This window comes from Dermacentor silvarum, chromosome 10, assembly GCF_013339745.2.
Source record: "Dermacentor silvarum isolate Dsil-2018 chromosome 10, BIME_Dsil_1.4, whole genome shotgun sequence".
NCBI lineage: Eukaryota > Metazoa > Arthropoda > Arachnida > Ixodida > Ixodidae > Dermacentor > Dermacentor silvarum.
Genome location: NC_051163.1, coordinates 125,554,998 through 125,576,326, shown reverse-complemented (window position 1 = coordinate 125,576,326; position 21,329 = coordinate 125,554,998). Strand labels below are relative to the sequence as shown.

The 21,329-nt window shown below is 49.5% G+C and overlaps 1 protein-coding gene across 1 annotated transcript in view; it reads right to left on the bottom strand.

Moving 5' to 3' along the window:
* Positions 1-4,811: 4,811 nt before the first annotated feature.
* The window catches only part of LOC119466601 (dermonecrotic toxin SPH), a 75,367-nt gene continuing 58,849 nt past the window's right edge, over positions 4,812-21,329 (bottom strand). The window contains exons 6-7 of the mRNA XM_037727120.2: positions 8,276-8,516; positions 4,812-5,025 (exon numbers count right to left, since the gene is read on the bottom strand). Of these exons, the coding sequence (XP_037583048.1) occupies positions 4,899-5,025; positions 8,276-8,516 (368 nt within the window). The 3' untranslated portion in view covers positions 4,812-4,898. The remainder of the gene's footprint in view (positions 5,026-8,275; positions 8,517-21,329) is intronic.

The window sequence follows — 21,329 nt, the reverse complement described above, 5'->3', positions numbered from 1 at the left end:
GCTGTGTGAACAGGGGGGGGGGGGGGGGTTTCTTTAAGAGGCCACCTAGTGGACTGTCCATTGCGGCTGCCACCGATTGGCTCCCGCTGCACAAGCGACAAGGAGCCAGCCAGTCTCTTTGTCGCTCGATCGTGCTGCTGGAGCCAATCGGCGACAGCCGCACTGCACAGTGCCACAGTCCACTGGGTGTACTCTTATAGAATACTCCCCCCCCCCCCTCCCCCAGGACGCCAATGAGAAAGCGCAGCCGGTGTCTATGATGACTCAACACTAAGAAGAGCCCACCAAATATACCTCGATTACTCCGAAGGATGTGAGAACCAGTGAGAACTCACTTGTACAGTAGATCGCACAAGCGGCTCGCTTTCCGAACGTCCGCTTAGCCTCCTACGTCATCGAGTAGGCGGTGCTCAATTGGAACACACACCTCTCCGAGCAGACCACCGCTGACGAAAGCACGGCGCCGGAAAATCACGAGATAGCAAGTGAAACAGCGGACTGCAAGATGCTTGCGCGATGTCGCCCCGCTCAAATTGTAGACCGCCTACCCGGTGGCTTAAGAGGCAACGCAGATGTTCGGAAAGCGAGACGCTTTTGTGATCAATACATCGTGATACATCCTTGACGCACAAATGCAGGTCCTTCTATATAGGGTGCGTTCAGTTGCTTATATAGATTGAAGGTTTCTTTGTTAACACTGCTAACTATTGTGCCCGTTATCGAAGGACGAGAGTTTGCCGTGTGAACCCAGTATACCAGCCATTGCTTCAAGGACGTCACATAATTCAACCTTCAACATAACTCTGGTGGTGGCTGGCAATTTCGAATAAATATTTTATGAACTTAGGCAATTTTCGTAAGCAGTAAATGCCTAACAAAAATTGTTTTCGCCACACGTCTTTTGTGCTATAATGTCTGGGCCACTGGCTGTTCTTAGTAACTGCTGCCACTCGAGCTGTGGTGTAGCAGCACATTTCCACAGCTTTCACAGCATCAAACGTACAAACTGCTTTCAATGTAGTGTCGGTAAACTGTGACGCGTGGGAATCAATATTACAGAGTACATATTGGCATAAAAAGAAAAACAAACTGAATGGTTCTTCGGATGTTTAGGATGTGTCGTTGTAATAGCTTTTACGGTTTGGCTTTAATTTTTTGGCTTGTTTTCTTGCTTTTATTTTACTATGCATTACCTGTTTGAATGCGTCTACTGTCACTATTATTGATTTATTGTAGCATCCATTTGCAATGCCTAATGGGCCTTTAGGGTACTTCAATAAAAAAAAAGTTGCCTATAGGAATGGGTCTAATAACCATAACCTGACACAAGGCTTCTGTCATTTTGCAGTCATTGATAAATATGTTTCAGAGCGAAAACTTAGGACTTTGGTTTCTTTGGTTTCTATTTTACACAGTGCACACGACTCCACGCTGGACTTCGTTGCACGTAAAGTGCTGTGAAACTCGCTTTGGCTGTGTTAAACTGTGCACAGTAGCGTGGTCCTAGCAAACTGGAGCTTGGTCAGCAGGAGGGGGTCTAGGCTAAGACGCGAGACTGATCGACGTAGCAAGTAATAAAGACGTTTCAGTACATCGCTACGGAGCGGTCAGCTCTACAAGCTTCGTAACGGAGAGCTGTACACTACGCTCTAAGCTTGAGCTGATGCCTGAAGTCTGTTGGCGGGGGCATCTTCTTCGGAACAGCCCTCGCTCAGGACAAGGAGAGAGTGCAAGGTCAATTCAAATAGGTCGCGAAGCTTCGGGCGAAAAGCGGTTCAGAACAAATTGTCACCGACATCAGTAAGGGTGGTTATTTAAACCGCCGTGGTGACTCAGCTGAGGCGTCGCGCTGCTGAGCACGAGGTCGCGCGATCGAATCCCGGCCGCGGCGGCCGCATTTCTGTGGAGGCGAAATGCAAAAGCACCAGTGTACTTGCGTTGTAGAGCTCGTTAAAGGACCCCAGGTGGTCTAAATTCATCCGGAGCTCTCCACTACGGTGTGCCTCAGAATCAGAACTGGTTTCGGCACGTAAAACCCCAGAAAGAAGAAGGGTGATTATGGGAGCAGTGATTGAAGCGTGACTATGTCAGGAGGAAACAAATATGAGGAAAGCAAAAAAAAAAATTAATAAAAGGAGACACACATTGATTCATTCAACGAAAATAATATTCCTAAGCAATTTTATATACGCATAGCCAGAAAAGAAAAGACAACTCTGCGTTACTTTATCATCATCAATAAACACCTTTTTTCAGGACCCACCGATAGCGGCGGGCAGTGACGCCGCTATGACTTGCAATGCAATGCAGCTCTTGAAGTGTGCAGAAATGCGCGCTGGTAAAGTTCACCTTTTACAATACGCCCCCTCACACGTTGTGTTGTTTTGCTCGTCGACGTTTGTCTGAATTTCGTGTGTGGGTAGTTTCATCGTTTCTTAACCTGTTCAGTAAAAAGTAGTCAGTTACGACTGCCAGATAATTGTTTACTTTAGCTGATTTTGTGCGGCTGCGCTGGTCGACGGGCTTGGCGTCCGACGAAAGGACGAGCACTCAACGCCCAAAGCGTTCGTCGGCCTTCAAACAAAGTAAGTTCTGCGCATGGGTGCCGTTTCGACACCCGTATGGCTGAACCTTTCCTGCATCGGTTTCCGCGCTGAAAGCTCAAAACACCCATCAAGTCAAATGGAAGGGCATTTGAATATACAGCTCTAATGGCAGGCGACCAAAACAAATTTTCTGCCTTGGAGAACAAAATGACGTCACTTCTGTTTTTAACCGATACGGCGTTATATTTATCTTCCCCCGGAAGTGTTCCCTCGTCACAAAGATGGCGCTAAGACCCATTACCCGCCGATGAATCGCCATGTATTGAACGTATAGGCTTCTATAGAAGCTTCGCTACCAGGTATATTACCTTGTAGAGTCGTCAAATAGCAGTCAGTTCAACGTATTTTCTAAACACCACCGTCGCAGCAGAGGGAAAGGTACTGACGCGCACACACGCACACAGACACTGCTGCCCTCTTTCTCGAAGAGGAGAAGTAGAGAGAGGGAATGTGCACACGAAGCTTAACCGTCTTGACATGATACTTAGTAGCACAAAACTTCGAAATAAAAGATAACAGTCAGAGGCGAGAGGAAATGAAAGACGAGTGCTACACTCACAACTGTTTATTCCGAAACCGGGAATCCTATACGCATGTGTATACAAACATACAGATGCCCAAACGCACAAAAGGCGCCAGTCAGCCGAAGGCAGTGTGGATCACTTTTAAATGCTTAGCAATCTCAATTCCCAATCATAAAGCGTAATAATAGTTTGTCTCACGCAGGCTAGACCAGTGATTTGGATGTGATATCCAATATCAGCAATAACACATCCAAAGGAGCATCGAAGCACAAAGCACTCCATTTTGATGTCGATGCATCGGTTTGCAGTCGTCCGGTACCTGTTATTGCTAATGCCACCGCCCTGCTCATACGGCAGGCTTTTTTCCTTCTTCACTCCCCTGCTCCCCCCCCCCCCCCCCCCCGCTCTTGATATCATTTCGTTTGTAGTGTTCGTATTTCGCCTGCTTATCGGTAGCATCCGTGGTCCAGCCTCTTCCAGTTGCATTTGCAAGAGAACCGCGCGCCGCGATAACATCGCTTTTCACCGGGCGACACGGGCAACAAAGCTCAGTATACCTGACTCACTTTTTGCTGCTTGTGAGATTTTCGACGTGATCAATCCGTGACTTGACCACGAGGTGGCGCGAGATTTTAATACCCACACGCAGGGAAGAGCGACAAGGAAGAGAGTGCCTCGGAAAGCTGAAGGAAACGAGAGGAGGCAAGCGGATGCAGAGAGCACGGCGGAACGTTGGGCGCGTTTTAGTTGCCCGCAGCAAATGCATTGCCAGATAAGCAAGTGGGCGCTCCTCTCTATCTTACTTCGTGATCGCGACCATGCCATAAATGTGGGACAGCTGGCTACCCTAGCCGATGATATGAAAAAAGCAAATTAATAAAATATGGTTGTTTTGTGCACGGGCTCAGGAGGAAACAAATTGGTCGTAATCGGAGGACATTCCATAACTGCAGTGACGTGTGTATACAGGGTGTCCCAGCTATCACGCAGCACGATTTAAAAAAAGGAGGAACGGCGTAACGCGAACACAACCTAGTGCGTATTGTTTCCAGTGCAGTGGAGTAGCCGCCAGTAATTTTTTCGTTGCTGAGCTTTAATTAGGTAATTGTAATTAATTAGCTAACTCGAGAAGTACTGTCCTAATTATGAAAGTGTCAACGAGAAAGTTGTAGAGCAACATGAAAAACTCCCCATACAGCTTTCTGTTGCTCAATACGTGCTACATAAACGTGTTTTTCAGAAGCCGTTGTTTTAGTCACGCCTAGGACATCATTTGAACGTTGCAATTAATGCCAGTACATTTGGTGGAGGTGCCGGAGTTTGAGTCTGGAACATTCCCGGCCTTGCAAATGATATCGTCGGCTTGGTTACAACGATGGCCACGATGCAGTGCGCCTGGCCGTGCTTTGGAGATGCCGCTGAAAAAACGTGTAGCTTTTTGCTCCTTTGCAACACACACACACACGTATGTATATATATATATATATATATATATATATATATATATATATAGCTACGAAGAAGCAGCAACGGTAGCCTAACAGAGAAGTGGAGAGTAAAGTCTCGCGTACGTCGGGACGGCCTCTTGCCTCTTTCCACCTTAGAACTATTGCGTGGTCTCCACAGCTTGTTTTCGTGTCCGCAGTACATTTGTGGCATGCTCGAAGATATGCACTGAAAATAACAAACTTGTTCACTTTATTCCTCCAATACCAATGCGCGTAATGCGATTACAAAAGGAAATTTGCTGCCAATGTTGCTGCGCAGGCTAAATAACTCGTTTCCACGGATCGTCCAGACTATTAGCAAGCCTATACTTGATCGAAAACTCTTCTTCCTTGAGAACGGTCAATGCGTTTCCTGGAGAGTTTGTCACAATGCCGTCGATATTCTTCCTGAAACAAAAAGCACAGAAAGCTCACATTAGCTATTTCTTCTGAAGATGATTTCAAGTGACATCGCACCTGGTATTGTTTGTTTGTTGTGTGAGATTTGCAACAATTTATACATTTATGCGCCTTCTCTTAGAGAACATCCCCAACCTTGCGGTGTTTATGCTGTAGCACGCTACCAAGTACCTTTTGGCACTTGCAACATAAATTTTCAAAATATTTTATTCGGATATCCAGAAATCACTGGATTATATATTCTTCAATGGCAATGTAAAAGCTAAACAGCATTTTCAGAAGTCAAGAGCAGATCAATGATAAGTGGAGTGAACGCCTTCTTTCGTAAAGATAATTGTTGGAGTTTAGTTCCCGCAGTTATTGTTTTGGTCCCGAACGATGCAAGCCTCCATAATAATTTTGATCATACCGAACTCATAAATCACTCCTAAACAACAGCTTTTTTCGCATTTAGCCCAGCGAGATTTTGCCGTCGTGGCTCACATTGAAATCTTTTCTCCTGCATCAGATTGCCACATCCACAAATCCAACGCTGCTCTGTGGTTAGAATGCAACCGAGACCAGCGGACCTAATGTTTCAGAGTTTTTGAGGTAGGCCTCTGATTTCTTTCGTAAATTTTTCTGTGCGCTGAAATCGTTTTTTGGCGACTATGCATGGTCGTTTAAAATGGTCACATCCCTACTCCAAAGGAAGAGACGAAGACTCCGGTGATTTAAGGACCTGGTACGCACAAGTGCCGATCATTCTATTTTCTCACGTTTTTTTTTTTGCACTGCTCATTTACCATAATATCATCGTAGCACAGGCGAAACAGCATAAAGTGAGTTCTTTAAAAGAGATTAGAGCGAGACATTCAGTCATTCAACGCCATTTAGCTTGTCCCGTAAGCATCCGCAAGGGCATGAGGCTTTCACAAAATCAAAATTTCAGGCGCCATTGAATAAAACCTCCCATATTTAGAAGATCAAGCATGAACGAGATTGGTACTTTTGAAGGCCTATCGCTACCGATAACACTTGGCCAGTATGGTCAAGGTTCACAGCGTCACAACGGTAGGTGCTCATGGCTGAGGGGCTTGGTGGACAGTGTCATTATACTGTTTAACGAATTAAAGCACTACATTGAAATCATCACATTTCAATCAATACATTACAATCTTTACCATAGAATCAGTGAGATTGAAGGATCAGTGGACATACTACGTTATATCATTGCTATTATCTTTCTTAACTCACCACTATAACTTTCACTATCAACAGCACAGCTGGTGGCCTTAAGTATGACACACGTGTTTTCGTTTCTCTACAAAACAAAAATACGCACAGTGAAGCTGCGATTGAGTTACGACTTTAACATAAGACGCTCCCAAATGGCTGTTGGATGTTTACTTAGCTGAAAATCCTACGGTGGAAGAGGAAATGCCAACGTATAATCCCGAAAGAATGGTAAATAATAGAAACGGAGAAATAGTGTCACATCAACTTGATTTGAATTTCGTACGTTTTCATATTAATTCTCAACGCAAAAAAAATATTCTTTTGTTCACTGCGCGCAGTCCTGCCACTTGTAGTTTAACAGGCTGCTGTACATACAAGTATAGAACGCTTTTGTTGCATGATCATACCTTTTGCGCGAACTGTGGCGTTAAAATAGCGTTTTAAATTTCTCTTTTGTGGATACATTTATTGCATATAAGACCCGTTATTCACTGGGAGATGGCTTCGTTTCTACAGATATGCTTAGTTCATCCCTTGTCAATTCTTGTTTGACCTTTGCGCAGGCAAAGTACTACCAGAGTTCTGCTGTCTGACTGCTGTTTACGACCGCCCCCGCCCCCTCCATCCTTGCTGTTCATTTAGTTCCCGCTCATTATTCTCATGAAAAAAAGAGGAAGCACACAGCGCAAGAAAGACAAGGTCGAGAGAGCGACACGCACACAGCGCTGTTCTTGTTTTTTGTTCCAATGCATCACCAACACGCCCACGCTTCCACGCTAAGTCCTTACTCTTAACGCCCTCTCATTTTCTCGCCCCTGCCTCTCTGATAATTAGCTTGATTCCTACTCCCAACTAAGGGGCAGTATTTCCCTTTACCGCCCATTGCCCCCCCCCCCCCTTCAGCCTATGAATCGGTTGTTTAAATTCATGAAAAAATAGATATCTCTTTTTAAAACGAACGGCTACTGTGTCAAAAGCTGCTCATGAATTGCATCAAGCCACTATGATCATTTCGGTGTCTTGAAATATCTTTCTCTTTTGTTTATTTTCTTGTGCATTGTTTTCCGCGAACGGCTTTCCTTCTTTTTTAAAATTTCTCTTTCTCGTGTTTTACATTACGCTAGAAAGAAAATGACTCTTTAGTTGAAATCAGTTTATGTAATGTCTGCTCATATCAATTCTAAACAAGACACATATTTTTCACAAGGGGCTGGTCGTCTGAGTGGTCGAACAGGGATCGAACAAAAGATGTCTCTGCAGGAACTCCGTATTTCGACAAGTAGTTTTTTCTTTGTCGTGGGCCAGACGAAGACAAGTCGCTTTGCCGGAACATTGGCTCTCTGCAGAGACATCTCTCGTGCACTACCTGTTCCACCACTCCACACTGTAGTATCTGTGACACCATATGGCTTTGCATCACCTATCGCCGAGAACGAAAAAGCCCCACTGAAAACCAAGCTTAGAACTCGCAAAGTACTTTTAAGGTGGCATCGCTTCGCAACACTCGCGCAATCAAGTGCGGCAACCGTAAATGCTTGTCGGTGCGTTTCCGGAAGAATAAAAGTATTCTTCTCAATTAAAACTCCCGGCTGAGGCTACCATTGTCAAACTAGTGCCGACAACGCCAAGATTGAAACCTTTTGTTTACCTCTTTCTTGTGGGGAAAGATAGTGCACTACGTGACGGAATTTGGAGTGCGATATTTCAGAACTTCTGCTATAGTCTGAAAAGTCCAATTAGATGAATATGCTTCAAGCACTACTCGATCAAAATTCCGGAAATGCAACACGTGCCCGAACAGTTCATACACTTATTTGATATCAGTTTGTTATTTTTATTTACTCGCCAAATACGAACTGCAACAAAAGTTATGCCTGTCTCTTGATGTAGTCCAGTCGAAGTTGTGGCTTTATTCTAGCAGCTGCAGTTTACTTTATTTTCAAATGCTCAGGATAAAATCACCAGGATTTGGCTAGTCTTGTCAAATGCTTGAAAACAGGTGGAAGTTAGAAACGGTCACCTGAAAAATCGACGGATTGTGAATGCGTTGTCAGCTGTCCAAACATAGGCCTTGTCCACATAATCGTGCACCGAGCTGTTGAGAGATCGCCGAGCAGTCACCCAGGACATCCGAAGCGTAGGGTAGTTATCAATGAACCGGTTGTTGATGCCGTCGCCTTGCCAGCGGTGTCTAGTCACACCGAGCTTTTTGAACGTCGTGGCGATAGTTGAGAGAAAATTCTTGCCGCTCACGTCAAAACCTGCGACGAGTGTTTCATTTTTTTATCCGGAATATACTCAAAAATCTAATGATTCGAGTATATACATGCACCCCGCACAAAGGCAGTTACATTTATTTTATTTATTTATTACTTAATGGTTGGTATTACAACGCCCCCTCACCCCCCTCCGGGGGGCGGGGGTTAGCAGAGTGGGATACAATACATGAAAGAAAATACAACATAATCGCATACAAAATATATGAACATGCACAGGTCACAGTCAAAAAAGAACACTAGAAAAAGAAAAAAAAATTACACAAAGTATTTATCAAATGTGCAAATGAAACAGAGTAACAATAAACGCAGATATCATATGGACAGTCACTATAAAAATAACCAATTTTGTTTCAGACATCAAGAAGGGATGTAAAAGCTGACAAAGAGTATGCTTCAACGGTGCAGCTGCCGAGCTTATTCCAGTCTCTGACTGTTCGTGGAAAAATTGAATGCTTGAAAGATTCATTATAAGAACGAAAAGGTGTTATTGTTAGGTAATGACTTTAGCGCGTTGAATAACCGGAAGCAAATGTAATCCATTCGCTAACATCGACGCTATAGTGCCCCTTAACTAATTGCTATAAAACTTTAAGACGTGATGAGCGGTTTCTATCGGATAACGGGGTTAGGTTAGCGCGCGCTTGTAGTTCGGTCACTGATAGGCGTCGACAATTGTTATAAATGAACTGTACAGCTCTCCTTTGGACATTCTCTCGTTTCAGAATATTACCTTTTGTATAGGGGTCCCATATTATAGCAGCATTGTCTAAGACTGGGAGGACAATGGATTTGTACGCTAATCTTCTTACAGCAGGGGTATCCAGAGTTAACGTTCTTCTTAGAAAGAATAACTTCCTATAAGCATTAGCTGTAACGTAATGAATATGACTTGTAAGAAACGGTGTTGTTTTAGTTGCAAGTGGTGTGCTAGTGGTCTCTGCATTCCGTTAGATCTTTCCTGTTTCTTCCGTTCTCATGAAATTGCTTTTATATTGTCACGTAGTAGTGACGCTGAAGTAAGCAGTCGTAACACTGTGTATGACGAAACTGGTTGTTTATTGGGCGAACCTGTGCCCACAAAAGCAAGCTACACTCAAAGCACAACAATAGCGGCGAACACAGTCGGCGATCGTCGAAAATCTGATCAGCGGCGAAACGCGTCGGCTTTTACACCTGAGTCATCGAAGGTTCTAGATTAATCCATAGAGAAAGAAATTCAACAAGAGGGGACACTCGGCAAAAACTGGCAACAGGAAACACGTCACCATACGTCACGCTATACTTTTGACACCGAACGTTAGCTGCCGCGAGCATCGAAAAAAAAAAGAAAGTGAACTTAAGTTAACAGGCATTCATTTATTTCTTTAATTCTTTGCCGCGAAAACTAAAACGTTTTGCGTATAAATGAACTTAAGCTTTGCGACTTATTTTCCTTGCCTTACCTAGCCACAGCTCACTAATTTCATAGCCCATGTCAAGAACAACTACATGAGCCACGCGGAACTTGAGGAAGGGCACGGAAGGAAGAAACGACGGCCACACAGCAAGACGCCTTCCCGTTCGAACTCTCTTGAACGGGAGCACGTTAACGCACCTGGGGCTCCTGTGGATGGCAAACTCTAACTGCAAAACTCCCATTTCGCAATCGACTTTCCGCATCTGGCACTGGAACTGTAGATCCTACAGACCCCGCTTAGCAAATCTACAAGAATATCTAAAGACAAATCAACCAGACATCATCGCCCTCCAAGAGACCAACACCAAAAAAGTTAGGCTTCCAGGATACAACACCCTCACCACAACCACAAGAACCGCCATACTTCTCAAGAAGACAATTACGGCCCAAGAACACAGGATAGAAGACACCACGATTGAGAACACTATAGTGGAAATCATACCCGACCGCAAGTCGCATCAAAGCCTCTACGTGGCTAACGTATACAGCCCACCGCGAGACCAGCTCGCGGACTACGATCACTTCATCCGCGAACTCCGAAAACGCACAAGAGGACACCGGCTCGTAGTCGTAGGGGACTTTAACGCCCCGCACACGGCCTGGGGCTATGCCACCACTACGAAGAAAGGCGCGAGAGTCCACGACGCCGCTCAGCAACACGGCCTCACGTTGTGGAACGATTCGCTCCAGCCTACGAGAGTCGGAAACAGCATCTCAAGAGACACCAACCCCGACCTTACCTTTACGCGGGATGTGAAGAACGCGATCTGGACCTGTCTCCCAGACACTCTTGGTAGTGACCACCACATCGTTCAACTCGACATCGAGCACGCACGTCGACCGGCCAGGACTGGCACGGCAAGAATAACGCAATGGAATGCCTTCAGAACCGAGCTCGACGATCAAACTACCATATCGGACATCGACACCTGGCTCAAACAGATCCTGGATACCGCCGAACGGTTCACAAAAATCATCCAACTTGATGACGATCACCCCGCCATAGACACTCACCTACTCCACCTCTGGGAGGCCAGAAGGGCCCTACTCAAGAGATGGAAGAGGCAGAAACTCAACACGCAACTCAAGAAAAGAATCGCCCTATTGACAGAACAGTCGCAGGAGTATGCTGAACAGCTAGCGCGACACAACTGGCGCGCCTTCTGCGATAAGCTTCAGGGCACGCTCAGTACCAAGAAAACGTGGCACCTGCTACCTGCTGCGCGCTCTCCTCGACGAAGGTCCCACCAAGACGCAGCAACGGCAACACATCCGTCGATTAGCACACAACTACGACGGCTCGGAGGAAGACCTACTCCGCGAACTATGCAACAAGCTCCGCGGTCCCTCCCAACCAGCGACAACCCCGCCACTCAAAGAATATGAAGGCAGACCCAACGCTGACTTGGACCGGCCCTTCACACCAGCAGAGCTCCAAGCAGCCATCTCCAAGCTCACGAGAAACACGAGCCCAGGCAAGGACAGAATAGTGAACAAGCACCTACGACAGCTGCCCCAACAGGCCTTGACGGCTCTCCTCCGGTATTACAACGAGTGCTGGGATAAAGGAGAGCTGCCGGCCGCGTGGAAGCACTCGGAAGTGCTCATGATACCAAAGCCCAACAAGCCCACAGCTCTCGATAACCTGAGACCAATCTCTCTCACTTCGTGCGTTGGTAAGCTGTTTGAGCATATGGTCCACGACCGGCTCACATCGCACCTCGAAGACAATGGGCACTATCCAGACACTATGTTCGGCTTCCGCCAGCTTCTTTCTACGCAAGACGTCTTTCTTCTCCTAAAGGATGACCTCATTGACCACCTCAGCAAGAATAACAAGTCGTGCGTCCTTGCCATCGACGTGAAGGGCGCATTTGACAATGTCAGCCACAAAGCGATACTACAAAACCTCGAGGATACCGCCTGCGGTTCAAAGACCTATGGCTATGTCCGTAACTTCCTCACCGGCCGGACGGCCACGGTGGGGATATCAAACTTACGCAGTAAGGAATTCAAGCTGCCGAACAGGGGAACGCCGCAAGGCTCCGTCGTGTCGCCCCTCCTATTCAACGTGGCACTCCTCAAGCTCCCCCGGCTTCTCGAAAACATCCCAGGCCTGCGTCACGCCTTCTACGCGGACGACATCACGCTCTGGACGCGAGGAACGAGCACCGGAGAGCAAGAACGTTGCCTTCAAGAAGCGGTTGATGTTATCGAGCACTACCTTGATAGCTGCGGCCTCCACTGCGCACCTGAGAAATCGGAGCTACTCGTACTCAAGGCACGCACGAGGGGTAGACCTCCCACCTACGAAGCTCCAGACCCATGCGTCACGCTCAACGGGATCCAAATACCGAAGGTCGCCTCGCTTCGAGTACTCGGCTTGCACCTCCACCGAGATGGATCAGGAGTCGCCACGCTCCCACGGCTCCAACGCACAATCTCCCAACTCACACACCTCGTAAGGAGAGTAACTAATCGACGCAGTGGTCTCAAGGAGCAAGACACCCTGAGAGTCGTTCAAGCTCTACTGACAAGCAGAATAACGTACGCAACCCCGTACCTGGCTCTCAAGAATTGCGAAGTCGACAAGCTCAATGTCATCATCCGCAAAGCTACGAAGCTCGCCATGGGTCTACCACCTGTGGCATCTACCACCCGACTTCTCAAAATGGGTGCTCATAACACCTGGCAAGAGCTGGTGGAAGCCCAGAAAACCAACCAACTCGAGATACTGAAGCTCACGCCGACGGGCAGATCGGTCCTTGCGCGCCTCGGCTACGCAGAACGCTACATATCCGACGCGGACCGCAAGGTCAAGATACCGCCATGCTTAAGAGAATCCCTGAGCATCGGCAAACTACCGCGCAACATGCATCCCGAGCATCATTGGGGACGCCGGCTCGCTCGAGTCGACGCCATCCGAAGACGCCACAAGCACGATCCAGATGCTCGCTACGTAGATGCGTCCAAATACCCGGGAAAAACCGCTTACGCCCTGAGTGTGGTTGACTCGAGAGGCAAAGAACTGGCATCCGCCACAGTCAGGGTGCGGAACTGGGAGACAGCGGAAGAAGCGGCGATCGCCCTCGCCACCACCACGAGCACGAACGCGGTCGCAGTCTTCACGGACTCCCAATCCGCAGTGCGCAATTACACGAGAGGCCGAATATCGGTGGAAGCAGTCAAAATTCTGCAGAAAAGAAGCACTCCACTCCCTTACACCTGCGTCACGTGGGTACCAGGGCACGAGGGGCTCGAGGGAAACGAAGCGGCACACGCCGCGGCCCGCGACCACGTCAACCGGGCCTCTTTCGACGCCTCGCGAGACCCCCGACCGCCTGCTGACGCAACGGAAACGGAGACAATACCCCCCACGTATAAAGCCATCCTCCAACACTACCGATTGGGACGCAGGGTGTACCCGCCACCTCATCCAAAACTGACGAAAGAGGAAAGCACCGCATTCCGAAGACTGCAGAGCAATACATACACCCATGGGATCCTCATGCATCGCATCCACCCGACACTACACACATACAACTGCCCGATCTGCGCCGTCCCAGACACTCTGGCGCATTTGCTACTAGAGTGCCCGTGGCGCCCCGAAGACGCCGTTACTAAACATACAACGTCTGAAGACGTGAACCTCCTCGCCGAGACGTGGGAGGCCAAGATCTACACCCCGGCCCTGGACGAACAACGACGTCTTGTCGCCAGAGCCCGGGATGCTATCGCGGCCAGAGGATTCCTGGAATGAGGGACCCTCCCACCTAGAGTGATCCACAGCTCAAACGCTCGGGAACACCGTCTCGAAAATTAAAGTTTATATCATCATCATTACCTAGCCACAGGTCCATGACGCGCCAGATACATGTGTCATCCGCCAGACACTCGCCCGAAGCCAGCGAGGATGGCTGCGCGCGCGTTTGAGCGCTCGCGCGCGGCGACCCGTCTGTCTCCTTCTTTTTTTCTTTTTTAAATGTAACCTGGTTTATTGGGCTCTCGGCGTATTCTTGCGTTCCTTCTGCACTGGGACAAAACACCACTGCACTATTGGACTACGGCAAGGTGAGAAATCTTGTTTCACAATCTACGACGCAATTAGGCTTACGGCACGGGACCGAGACTTACGACGCAGTTAGCGGAAAACAGCTCGGCCATCCTGGCGCAGTTAGTTTGAATTAATGAATCGTGCTGAGACATGTTTCCGACGCTTCCTATGGGACTATTGTAACTTATTTCGGTTTTTGAGCCACACTGGCCGCACAGGGCGCCGTGTCGCAGTTAGCGAGAACTCAGCCGTGGTGTGTAGTCTAGTGCATCTTGCTAGGAGAAGTTTCTGCCGCTTTCTCTGACGCCAGACATTACTGAAAAGTAATTTTGTTACTTTCTGGGGTACTTTTGAGGCGCGCTGGCCGCACAGCGCGCTGTGACGCAGTTAGCGATACGCAGCTCGGCCGTGGTGATAAAGTTAGTTTGGCATGTAATGAATCTTAGACGGACAAGTCTGTGACGTTTTTTGTGGCTCCGCAACAACATATACCTTCTTTCGGTACTCACGCCTGTTGAAAACGCGATGGGCGATTGCCAAGAGTGATAACATGGGAGTGTGCAGCTGGAGCCGGCAGAACGCGCGAACGACGAACATATCAGAAACTTGTAAATCGAAAATGACGTCTTCTAAAGGACTGAAAAAAGGCATTGCACCCACGCATTTGTCTTGAGTGCCTGTTGCGTTCGTCTCTATGTATGTAGCGTACCGTCGCGTCGCCCGAGGCCAAGTTTTGGAAACGCGAAATCGCTAGTGTATTTGTGCGGCTACAGTGCAGGAAATAATGCCCGGAAATGGGGGAATTAACGCTTGGAAATCAGATGTTTTCATATATGTTTGGGATGAGTCTGGTATTTTCTACGCCATGTATGTAAAATCGAATTGTTTTTGTTTGTAATGCCGCCCATTCACCGCTTTAGCACGTTTCGCCTCTAGACGCAGTATTCCTATGTCTAAATACCAAAATGACTCATGCTTGTAACATGCTGTTACGTGCTTGCAAATGTAACATGCTTGTAATTTACTTTTTTTTCAGCTGGTGCCGTCCAGTGGAGCTTCATACAGGAACTACTGCCTTACCTGCTGGTGTCACAACGTTGGATGAACGCACAAAAAGCGCGGAACGAGCTTTTATATAGAGCAAAATAAATATTTCCTCATTGCACAAAAGGTCTTGCGTCTACTTTGTGAAATTGCACGTAGCACAGAATCGATGGGACTTCACGAGATCATTCGCAATCATTTTTACTACATAATAAACCGATTCTGCACGAAAAGCAAAAAAAGAAAAAAAGAGGAGGGGGGGGGCGCAGCCGTCGCGCTAGCTTGCGTTTCAAATACGCGCGCCCAAAACCGAAACCGGAAGTGATGCAAGTGATCGACACCGACCGCTTGGCACGCTGCAGTCAATTCGGCCGCTGGGCCCTATGGGAGTGTCCCCTCTTGTTGAATTCCTTTCTCTATGGTTAATCCCTGATGCCCGCGTGTCTTCCAGAAAGTTCTAGACAATTCGCGTCAGTCACACAATCAGATAACATAAGCGTCTGTGAAAACAGGCAACGGAAAGAAGCATCGATAACGTTCTAGAAACCTCCGACACAGGCGCGTCCCGCGCCGAGCGATAACGTTTAACATTTGTTAGCCGGTGGAAAGCGGCCACCGGTGAAAGATAAACATGTATACGTGTCAATACCCTCCCCTTAACAAGCATCGTCCCGATGCTACAAACAAATGTGAAAGCGAAAACAAAAACACGCGTAATAAAGAAAAAAAAATAAAGTAACAAAGTGCCCAAGTTCGTCAGCGGGCGTAGAAAGGCTTAAGACGCACCACGTGGATGACTTCGGGTCGTGCGCGGCGCCGCTGTGATTGCGAAATGCCGTCTGGCACGACCTCATAGTCCAGTGCGCCAATCCGTCGGATAATCTTGTAGGGTCTGAAATAGCGTCGTAGCAGTTTCTCGCTAAGTCCTCGCCGGCGTATCGAAATCCAGACCCAAACAAGGTCACCGGGCTGGTACTCGACGTTGCGTCGTCGAAGATTGTAGTGTCGGCTGTCGGTCCTCTGCTGGTTCTTGATGCGCAAGCGGGCGACCTGTCGACCTTCTTCGGCACGCTGCAAATAGGTGGCAACTTGGAGATTTGCTTCGTCGGTGACGTCCAGTAGCATGGCGTCAAGCGTCGTTGCCGGGTTCCTTCCGTAGACCAGGTGGAACGGCGCCATGTGCGTCGTTTCTTGCTTGGCCGTGTTGTATGCGAAGGTCACGTACGAAAGGATGGCATCCCACGTCTTATGTTCGACGTTGGCGTACATGGCCAGCATGTCGGCGATGGCCTTATTTAGACGCTCGGTGAGGCCATTCGTCTGAGGGTGGTAGGCGGTGGTCCGGCGATGGCTTGTCTGGCTGTAGCGCAGGATGGCTTGATTTAGTACAGCCGTGAAGGCCGTACCTCTGTCGGTGATGAGGACTTCTGGGGCACCGTAACGCAGGAGGATGTTCTCAACGAAGAATCGGGATACCTCGGCGGCACTGCCTTTGGGCAAAGCTTTTGTTTCGGCGTAGCGGGTGAGGTAGTCCGTAGCTACGACGATCCATTTATTCCCGGACGTCGACGTCGGAAAAGGCCCCAGTAAGTCCATCCCGATCTGCTGGAACGGTCGGCGAGGTGGCTCGATCGGCTGTAGAAGTACGGCTGGCCTTGTCGGCAGTGTTTTGCGTCGCTGACAGTCTCGGCATGTCCTTACGTAATGGGCGACGTCGGCAGAGAGGCGAGGCCAGTAGTATTTTTCTTGTATCCTCGCGAGCGTGCGGGAAAAACCGAGGTGTCCAGCAGTTGGGTCGTCATGGACAGCTTGCAGAACCTCTGGACGCAATGCTGAGGGTACCACGAGGAGGTAGTTGGCTCGGAGAGGCGAGAAGTTCTTCTTTAGAAGAATGTCGTTTTGCAAGAAAAACGACGCCAACCCTCGCCTGAACACCTTCGGCACAATGACGGTCTTTCCTTCCAGGTAGTCTACAAGGCTCCTTAGTTCTGGGTCGACTCGCTGTTGTTCGGCGAATTCGTCGGCACTGATGGGTCCCAAGAAAGTGTCGTCATCCGGGTCGTCCTGTGGCGGCGGTTCGACGCGGGCGCGAGACAAGCAGTCGGCGTCAGAGTGTTTTCGCCCGGACTTGTAAACGACGGTGATGTCGAATGCTTGAAGTCTCAGACTCCATCGTGCGAGGCGACCTGAAGGATCCTTCAAGTTAGCTAGCCAACACAAGGCGTGGTGGTCGCTCACAACTTTAAAGGGCCTGCCATAGAGGTAGGGGTGAAACTTTGATGTAGCCCAGATGATTTGCTTCCGCCTTCGCTAGCGACCGCCTAGCGTAACTTACAACCCTTTCTAGTCCGTCAGTCCTCTGCACAAGAACGGCGCCGAGTCCTACGCTGCTTGCGTCGGTGTGGACTTCGGTATCGGCGTTTTCGTCGAAGTGCGCAAGTATTGGCGGCGATTACAGGCGGCGCTTCAGTTCTTCAAATGCTTCGACTTGCGGCGTCTCCCACTTGAACTCGACGTCGGCCTTCGTGAGATACGTCAGTGGCTCAGCGATCCGTGAAAAATTCTTGACGAAGCGCCTGTAATAGGCGCACAGTCCAAGAAATCTACGCACTGCCTTGTCAGCGGGCGCAGGAAAGTTGGAGATGGCCGCAGTTTTCTGAGGGTCGGGGCGCACTCCAGACTTGTTGATTACGTGGCCCAAAAACAAGAGCTCCTCATATGCGAAGCGGCACTTTTCTGGCTTTAACAGTGAGTCCGGAGGTTTTGATTGCTTGAAGAACTATTTCAAGGCGCCGCAGGTGTTCTTCGAAGCTTGAGGCAAACACAACGACGTCGTCCAAATAGACGAGGCAAGTCTGCCACTTCGAGCCTGCCAGTACTGTATCCATGACGCGTTGGAAAGTCGCAGGTGCCGAGCAAAGACCAAACGGCATGACCTTGTACTCGAACAGTCCGTCTGGTGTTATAAAGGCAGTCTTCTCCCGGTCCTTCTCGTCGACTTCGATTTGCCAGTAGCCGGTTTTGAGGTCCATCGACGAAAAATACTTTGCGTTGTAGAGTCGATCCAAGGCGTCGTCAATCCGTGGGAGGGGGTATACGTCCTTCTTAGTGATCTTGTTGAGGCGACGATAATCGACGCAGAAACGTAGGGTTCCATCCTTCTTCTTCACTAACACCACGGGGGACGCCCACGGACTCTTGGACGGCTGGGTGATGTCGTCGCGTAGCATTTCGTCGACTTGTTGCCTTATGGCCTCGCGTTCGCGCGCCGAAACTCGGTACGGGCTCTGACGGAGTGGGCGGACATTTTCGTCGGTTATGATGCGGTGCTTGGCGACAGGGGTTCGTCGAAATTTTGACGACGACGAGAAGCAGTCCTTGTATTGCAGGAGCAGAGCTTTTAGTTGTTCTTTCTTATGCCTGGGAAGGTTCTGATTGACGTCGAAAGTTGGTTCAGGTACTATAGTCGTCGTTGCAGGTGCACTGGAATCCGTGAAGGCGAAAACACTGCTGGCTTGTACTATTTCGTCGATGTAGGCGACCGTGGTGCCTTTGTTAATGTGCTTATATTCGGGGCTGAAGTTCGTGAGCATCACCCTTGCTTTCCCTGCACGTAGCTCAGCTATGCCTCTAGCGACGCAAATTTCACGGTCGAGCAGTAAGTGATGATCGCCCTCGGTGACGCCTTCCATGTCTGCAGGCACTTCGGTACCGATGGAAATCATTACGCTGGAGCGTGGCGGAACGGTGACTTGTTCTTCAAGCACATTCAAGGCATGGTAACTTATGCTTGTATCCGGCGGTATCGCGTTGTGCGTTGAAAGCGTTATCGACTTGGACCTTAAGTCGATGACTGCACCGTGTTGATTTAGAAGGTCCATGCCTAGCATGACATCCCTGGAGCAGTGCTGCAGGATTAGAAGCTCACCGGGTAAGTGCGGTTGTTTACCGTGACTCGCGCTGTGCAGATTCCTGTCGGCGTTATTATGTGGCCTCCAGCTGTCCGGATATCGGGTCCTTGCCAGGCTGTTTTCACCTTCTTCAACTTGGCGGCGAACGGGCCACTGAAGACGGAATAGTCGGCTCCAGTGTCCACGAGAGCGGTGACGTTATGACCATCGATTAGCACGTCTAATTCGGTAGACCGTCGTCTGGCGTTGCGGTTAAGTCGTGGCGTCGGATCACGGCTGCGTCGGCTTGCTCCGCTGCTGCTACGTCGCGTCGGCAGGTCTTCTTTCGGCGGCGAAGTGTTGTCGTCAAAGCTCTTGCCAGGCGGCGTGCTGATAATTCGTGGTGAAGATTCGCGAATCTTCTTCGTCGGCGGCGGAGGATCTTCAGAATTGCGTCGTACAGCAACCGCACCTCCATCGGTTGCTGTCTTTAGTTTCCCGGATAGGGGCTCACGGACCGGCCCCGGGCTGGGCCAGTGTATGGTCGGCGCTGCGGCGACAGGTAACGTCCTGGTGACGGCGAGCGTGTGGGTCGTCGTGGTTGGAACTGGGCTCCGGCGAGGTAGTCAGCGATGTCGCGTGGTCGCTCGCCAAGCTGTGGACGTGGCGCGTTGACGGCGAACCCTCGTAGGCCCATCTCGCGGTATGGGCATCGGCGGTAGACATGGCCGACTTCCCCGCAGTGATAGCAGAGCGGGCGGTGGTCGGGGGCGCGCCAAATGTCCGTCTTCCTCTGGTAGCTGCGCTGGGCGACGGGCGGGCGTGCTGGCGGTGGCGGCGGTGGACGACGGAACTGCGGCGTTACGGGGCCCTGGCGCGAGCGTGGAGGGGGGCCTTGACGACGGGCGACGGTGGCGTAGGTCATCGCTTGCGGCTGTGGTTGAGGCGATGCCCGAACTTCTGGCACTTCCAGAGACCGCTGAATCTCATCTTTAACTATATCAGCGATCGAAGTCACCTGAGGCTGCGACCTTGGGAATAATTTCTTCTGCTCTTCCCGTACAACCGCTCTGATCGTCTCGCGCAGGTCGTCGGCGCCTAGCGCTTGAGCTTCGGCGTAGTTTGTCAGTGCACGGCGGTTGTATTGCCTGGCTCGCTTTTAAAGTGTCTTCTCGATCGTTGTGGCCTCCGAAACAAATTCTGACACAGTCTTGGGCGGGTTGCGTATCAATCCGGTGAATAGATGCTCTTTGACGCCCCGCATCAAGAACCGAACTTTCTTTTCCTCAGACATATGGGGGTCGGCGTGGCGGAAGAGGCGAGTCATCTCCTCCGTGAAGATCGCGATGTTATCGTTCGGCAATTGCACTCTGGTTTCTAATAAAACTTCGGCCCTTTCCTTTCGCACGACATTCGTGAAGGTCCTCACGAAGTTGTCACGAAATAGGTCCCACGTCACCAGGGTGGTGGTCTCTCTGTTCTCAAACCAGGTCCGAGCAGCGTCATCCGATGAAAAATATACATGGCGCAGCTTGTCGTCGTCGCTCCATTTTTTGAACGTCGCGGTCCTCTCATATGTCTCCAGCCAGGTTTCAGGGTCTTCAGCCGATGATCCACGAAAGGTCGGTGGCTCCCGAGGTTGTTGCAGCAGGATGGGGGACGCTGGTGCTGCCATTCTTGTCGTTGACTTGGCCTTGATTGCTGTGGCCTTTTCGGGAAGAAGTCCGTACTCCGGCAGAAGTCCTTGCTGCCTACGGCTAGCTCGCTGGTCCTTGGCGACGTTGGCGTTGTCCCCTGGCTTCGGGCTTGGATCGCGGCTTTGCGGGGGCGTTCGGTGCATGAACGAACTAGCACCTGCACCAGATGTCACGTAGTAGTGACGCTGAAGTAAACAGTCGTAAAACTGTGTATGACGAAACTGGTTGTTTATTGGGCGAACCTGTGCCCACAAAAGCAAGCTACACTCAAAGCACAACGATAGCGACGAACACAGTCGGCAATCGTCGAAAATCTGATCAGCGGCGAAACGCGTCGGCTTTTATACCTGAGTCATCGAAGGTTCTATAGATTAATCCCTGATGCCCGCGTGTCTTCCAGAAAGTTCTAGACAATTCGCGTCAGTCACACAATCAGATAACATAAGCGTCGGTGAAAACAGAAACGGAAAGAAGCATCGATAACGTTCTAGAAACCTCCGACACAGGCGCGTCCTGCGCCGAGCGATAACGTTTAACATTTGTTAGCCGGTGGAAAGCGGCCACCGGTGAAAGATAATATGTATACGTGTCAATATGTTATTTCCCGTTCTTATGAAGCCACCTCTGCTGAACAGAGCAAAACGCTTGCTAACC